The sequence below is a fragment of the Neovison vison genome, chromosome 9 (genome assembly GCF_020171115.1).
Source record: "Neovison vison isolate M4711 chromosome 9, ASM_NN_V1, whole genome shotgun sequence".
Lineage (NCBI taxonomy): Eukaryota > Metazoa > Chordata > Mammalia > Carnivora > Mustelidae > Neogale > Neogale vison.
This window is the reverse complement of record NC_058099.1, coordinates 30,314,136-30,320,169: the sequence shown is the minus strand read 5'-3', so window position 1 is coordinate 30,320,169 and position 6,034 is coordinate 30,314,136. Positions and strand designations below refer to the sequence as shown.

General features: G+C 43.2%; 1 protein-coding gene across 1 annotated transcript; it reads right to left on the bottom strand.

The window, feature by feature from the left end:
* Positions 1-313: 313 nt before the first annotated feature.
* LOC122916887 (UPF0415 protein C7orf25-like) lies at positions 314-1,945 on the bottom strand. The gene has a single exon (XM_044264273.1). It carries the CDS (start codon positions 1,822-1,824, stop codon positions 547-549), a length of 1,278 nt encoding a protein of 425 aa, XP_044120208.1. The 5' UTR covers positions 1,825-1,945; the 3' UTR covers positions 314-546.
* Positions 1,946-6,034: the final 4,089 nt, after the last annotated feature.

The window sequence follows — 6,034 nt, the reverse complement described above, 5'->3', positions numbered from 1 at the left end:
TCAGTTCATGGGTTTCACCTGCCCAGTATTCACTTTATTTTCTTCTGTATTAATGTACTCTTTGTAAATGCTCGCACCAGAGTATGCCTGACATGCGCAGTCAAGAAGTTTCTTTTCATTCATAATCAAAAACTAATTATAAACTTCCCAGCCTCAACCCACATGAATGATGAACCAATATAACGAAAAACAAGCTTCAGTTTTCTCCAGGTATTTTATGCGAGACGCAGGGTAGCCACATCCCATGAAATGCCAATTGCCACTAGGGGGATGTTGCCCTACTCGATCAAATAAAAGTACTGTCACACAGCTAAAAGCTTTATATAGATGTATTTTCTTGGTTGCTAAAATGTAGGCAGTTTGGCAAATCGCTTGTCTCTTGTGCTTTTTCTACTTTGGGTTATGTATTTTATAGATGAAACACAATCAACTCTACAGGTTAAGAGTGCTAAGTATTATTTTTACTATAGACCTCCTTTTCTTCCTTCCCATTTAAGATGGGAAGACCCAGCCTTTGGTATCAATAACTTATTTCCATGACAATATTTAAAGGGTATCATCAGTGTTCATTGCAGTTGTGTAGTCTTTTGGTAAAGGGGTGGCGAGAGCCTCTTTGCTCTCAGTAAGTGCTCTAGGCTGATGGATAAACACACTAAATTTAACACCCTGGTTGTTGGCAGCTCTGACAAAACCACTATTGGCAGTCATCGTGATGGCTTTTAGAGTGTCTCCTGTCCCAAAAATTGTTAGCGAGCGGCTATTGATTTTTGAACTGGCCACTAGTCTCAAGGCACGCTCAGAAGGCTGGTCAGGCACCACATTAATTTGCTTAATCAGCATAGTGGCCCTCTCTCTCTCCCCAGGTCCTCCTAAGGTATCTAGAATAGACTGAAAGTCTTTGACAGCAGAATGACAGGCAAACAACTCCTTGTCCTTCATAAACGCCTCCAGCCGTGGCAAAACCTGCTCCTTCCTCTCTTGCTCTGCTTGTTCCGTAAGTACTTTCTCTTTGAAGACAAAGTGGCAGCCTCCATAGCTGAGGGCAGATACGTATGTGATTAAAGTCGTAATGTCCAGATTCACTCTTTTGCACACATCGACCTTAATTTCTGTTGGAAAGGCAACACTTGCTAGAATATTTTCTCGGTCCACTTGGGTCACCTGCAAAAATTCAGGGCCCTCATCATCTGACTCACTCTCACTGGGCTGGAGCTCTTCTGGGTGATCTAACAGAGAGTTAACGGCTACTATGTCTCCTCTCACAGAAATGCCCATTTCTTTGAGCTTCTCTGCCATGGGGCTAGAGACGCTGTTGTAAAATGCAAAGATGATGTGAGGGTTGCTGTACTGCACTGGCTGCTGGTGACTGGCCTGGAGGAAGTCTTCAGCCTGCTCAATGATACTTTTGTCACCATACTGGCCCCTGCCCAGCCAGATGTTATGAAGAGCTTCAGCCTTTCGGCCAATGGCCTTCACCCACGTATGACCACCATTGGCAACCACATCCACCAAAAGGGTCTGCTTTTCTCCCACGGTATCTGTGTAACCAAAGACATGAAGAACACTAACAACTTCTTCCAAGTTTTCTGCTGATTCCACGATGGCTCTTAGGTGTGTTAGGTTAGTGCTCTGCAGATGGGATTCCTTAATTGCTACTTTCCCGGCTTCTACTTTCTGTAAGAATTTTAACTCTGCCTTCAATTTGCTGCACAGCTTTGCGCCACCTTCTATGCCGCCTTTTCTTGATCTAGACAGTGATTCTGCTCTCTTGATCAGTTCCTTGGCGATGGCGATTCGTTCACAGAGCATGGAGTGTGCAGACATGCTGACAGCATTATTCCTTTCCGGCTGCGCCAGGACCGCGTGCGCGAGCAAGCAGACACGTGCGCGCGCGAGGCCGGGACCCGCCGGGAATGCTCGCCCGGCAGACCCCACCCCACTCCCAGCAGCTGTGGGTGCTCAGCCCGCGCCGGGTTGTGGTCTTCTTGAGGCTCCGGAAGATAATTCGTTTTCTTGACTTTTCCAGCTTTCTAAAAAAAAAAAAAGATTTATTTATTTGTTTGTTTATTTATTTAATAGGGTGGGGAGAGAGAGAGATACATAGAGATAGAGAGGGAGGGAGAGAATGAGAGAGAGGAAGGGTGGAGTCAGAGGGAGAGAGAGAAGCAGACTCCCCACTGAGCGTGGAGTCTGATGCACAGCTTGGTCTCATCACCCTGACATCATAACCTGAGACAAAATCAAAAGCTGGATGCTCAACTGACTTAGCCACCTGGGCATCCCAACTCCTTCAGCTTTTTAGAGACCACGTATATTCCTTGTACTATGGCCCCCTTCCTTTATCTTCAAAGCCCAAGATTTCGGACTGAGTCCTTCTGCTGCTGCCACCTCTCTGGTTTTCCCTTTTCTGCCTTCCCTATAATGACCCATATGACAGCGCCAAGTAATCTCCTTTGCCCATACCTCCTAGTTAGATCCATGGGAGGCACCAGTAGGGCACCAGTAGGAGATGGGCAGCATGATGAGTGTGAACTGTGGGTTTGTATTTTTCTGGCTTTCTTCCCGTTGGTATCTGTTGGTTGGGTTTTGCTCCACTTCCAAATACCACAGCTCTCGTGGTCTCTAAACAGCTTTCCTCTCTGGATTCTGGCAACCATTCCCTTTCAAGCACTGTAGGATGATAATCGTTCCTGGTTGTGACTGAGTGTGAACTGGGTTTTTCTGGGACTTGTAGGTTTTAACATTGGAAGTCCTGAGTCCCAGGAAACCTGAAGTCCTGGCCAAACAGAGGCAGTTTGTAATCCCACTGTTACTAGACTCTAAATTCTGCCCAATCCTTTAAAAATAATTTTTCTTCAATTTTCCAGTTTGAGTTCGTCATGAGTTTCATGTTGTGACTCTGACAAGCCATGTCTGTCATGTAAAGAATTTGGAGTTTGTTCTTATCATCCATACTTCAGAAAGTCCTGACTGTGGTATGGAGAACCAACTGAATGTGAGGAGTTGTCAAAGTAGTCAGTAAGCTGTGGTCACACTTAAACTAAGGCAATGGAAATGGAGATGGAGAGAAGGGGAGAGAATGAAACAATATAAATAAGGCTGGTATAACAGGATATGGTGATTAATTGATCACAGAGATAGGGAGGAAGCAAGGATGACATACAGGATGTTGCTGGGGCACTTGGTTGGACTGTGGTGTGCAAGAAATTTGGGGGAGGTGTTGTTGTTGTTTTTAAAAATCATGAATGGGTGTTGTACTTTGTCAAATGCTTTTTCTCCATCTATTGAAATAGTCATATGATTCTTACCATTTCTCTTATTGTTATGATGCGTCATGTTGCTTGATTTGTAAATATTGAACCACTCTTACATCCCAGGAATAAATCCTACTTGATATGACCCTTTTAATGTGTTGTTGGATTTGGTTTGCTGTTTTATTGAGGGTTTTGGCATCTATGTTCATCAGAGATATTGGCCTGGACTTCTCTTTTTTGTAGTATCTTTATCTGGTTTCAGGTATCAGGGTATCTGGTGTCAGGGTAATGCTGGCCTCATGAATGAATTTGGAAGCTTGCCTTCCTTCCTTCCTTCCTTATTTATTTATTTATTTGTTTGTTTATTTGAGAAGAACATTAACTCTTATTTAAATGTTTGGTAGAATTCACCTGTGAAGCCATCTGGTCCTGGACTTTTGTTTGTTGGGGGTTTTTTGATTACTGATTCAACTTCATTGCTGGTAATTGGGCTGTTCATATGTTCTGTTTCTTCCTGATTCTGTTTTGGGAAGTTACATCTTTCTAGGAAGAATTAGGTTTAGTTGAGAAGATTGTGAATGTAAAGTTTTACCCCCAGCAGTTTGTGTGTGTGTGTGTGTGTTTTCCAGCGTAACAGTATTCACTGTTTTTGCAACACACCTAGTGCTCCATGCATTCCGTGCCCTCTCCAATACCCACCAAATGGTTCCCCCAACCTCTCACCCCCCGCCCCTTCAAAACCCTCAGATTGTTTTTCAGAGTCCGTAGTCTCTACCCCCAGCAGTTTTTATTTTCAAATTATTTAACAGGCCTCCATATGGATTGTGATCAATGAAAGGCTTCTGAGTTTGTTAATGTTCTAAGTTTGTATGTGATAGAAAGTGACCATAGTTATTGTTATTAAGGCTGTGAAGACTAGCAAAAACCTCTTTTGGGGGAAGCTTTCATTACCTTGTGAGTTTCTGGAGGTGTGTATTTAGATTAGCATGTACTTTGAGAGGGTAAAAGTGAAAAACCTATGTTGGACTGGGCCTTCTCTTTGGATCAAAAGGCCTTAGACAGAGAATCCTTGAGGAGGGAAGTTTACATAAGAAAATGAATCTGACTGTTGTGCTGCAACCTTCCTTTCAGCACTCTGGCTAAGCAGACAGTTAATAGAAATTTTGAACTGGTGTATGACCTATGAGCATGTGTAACAAATGACTTTGTATATCTTGGGAACATTTGCAATGCCTGAGTGTTGACATGTGACATTTAAATATGAGTAACACTTGAGTAGGTCCCAGAGTTAGCTGGAGTCAGTTTTAATCAGTATACCATGGCATTTATAACTTATATTGCAGCTTCTCCTAAATCTCTAGATGATTATGACCTGCAACATACCATTTCCATGCCTTTGTTCACATGGTCTCAGCTGCTGCAGATCTCCTCTGAAAGCAGTTTCCTTCTACTCTGCATTTTCATAATATTCAACTTGTTTATTCCTTATGGCATACATCATGCTTTGCCTTTTCTGATGGGGTGACTTGTATGCATGTCATATTTCCTAGAAGTTGTTACAAACTGACAGACTCAGAGCCCCCACCCAGATGAATCCCTGGGAACCTATCTCCAGGTAGCTCATAAATTCTCACTGGCTATTATTAAAGTCTTATAGCTGCTGGTGTCTGATCTCCATTCCAGGAAATCTTGATATCCTACTTGCTCTAATATTAACATAGCCACTCTTAGGAAGTCTGTTGATTCTAGGGAGGGCCGTTTGACTGTAAGTTTTGATGGCGTTCTTTGGATGTCTGGAATGTACAGCCCGTTTCCTTGAGCTGGCACTGAGAAGTATTCCATAGGCACCATATAGTATCATACCTCTTAGAGTTCTCTCCAAGTGTATCCGTTGTTCCACAAATGACTTCCAGATCTTACATTCTTATTTTCTTTCTTTTAAAAAAGATTTTATTTAATTATTTGACAGAGAGATCACAAGTAGGCAGAGAGTCAGGGGAAGCAGGCTTCCCACTGAGCAGAGAGCCCGATGTGGGGCTCAATCCCAGGACTCTGAGATCAGTCGCTCCCTTTGGGGAGGTTAACTTCCAGGTACTTTTGGCTTTCTGCATGCTTGGGTAAGTGGTTCCAGCAGCCCTGGGCTAAGTCATCCAAGTTAGCATTGCAGGAGTGGGCTGTTGGATCAAAAGCACCCCAGAACTAAGGAAGGTCATACAGAAAGAACAGAAGAGATGGGGGGAGGGGTGTTCTGGGTAGCTCTACGGGCAGTGTCCACTCCAGCTTCTTGCTCAGAGTCTACATTCAATGTCCTGGTCACAAACCATCATTTACAATGCTCCCTCCACTGTCTTTCCAGGAGACCCATAGAGAATTCATGGAACTATGACTCCTAGTCACCTTCTCTAGTATGCTGGCATTTCTGAGAGGGATGCTTTAGTGAACCTTACTATAAAAGCAGTCTGTGAATTGCAACCATGTATTTGCAGTTCTGAGTCTCCAGCCTGTAGTAGAAAGCTTTATAAATGACAGTGAACCCTGAATTCAAGTAAATTTCTGCTTTTCTGGACATAGGGTCAATTATATTGAATAGTACATGGGGGGAAGCCCCAAACAAAAGCATAATTAGGAAGAAAAATTATCCACTGTTCTTACTGGACAGAAGGTCAGTTTCATTAGCTGTGTTTCTTGCCTTGAAACCAGACATTAAAAGAGACAATTTTGTTGAGGACCCTAGGCACACACTGCTTCACATGGGCAAGGTCTCCTTGAGCAGATAATCT

What these genes read in the sequence shown, in the direction of transcription:
- LOC122916887 (XM_044264273.1), bottom strand. Translation starts at nt 1,824, where the DNA reads ATGTCTGCACACTCCATGCTCTGTGAACGAATCGCCATCGCCAAGGAA.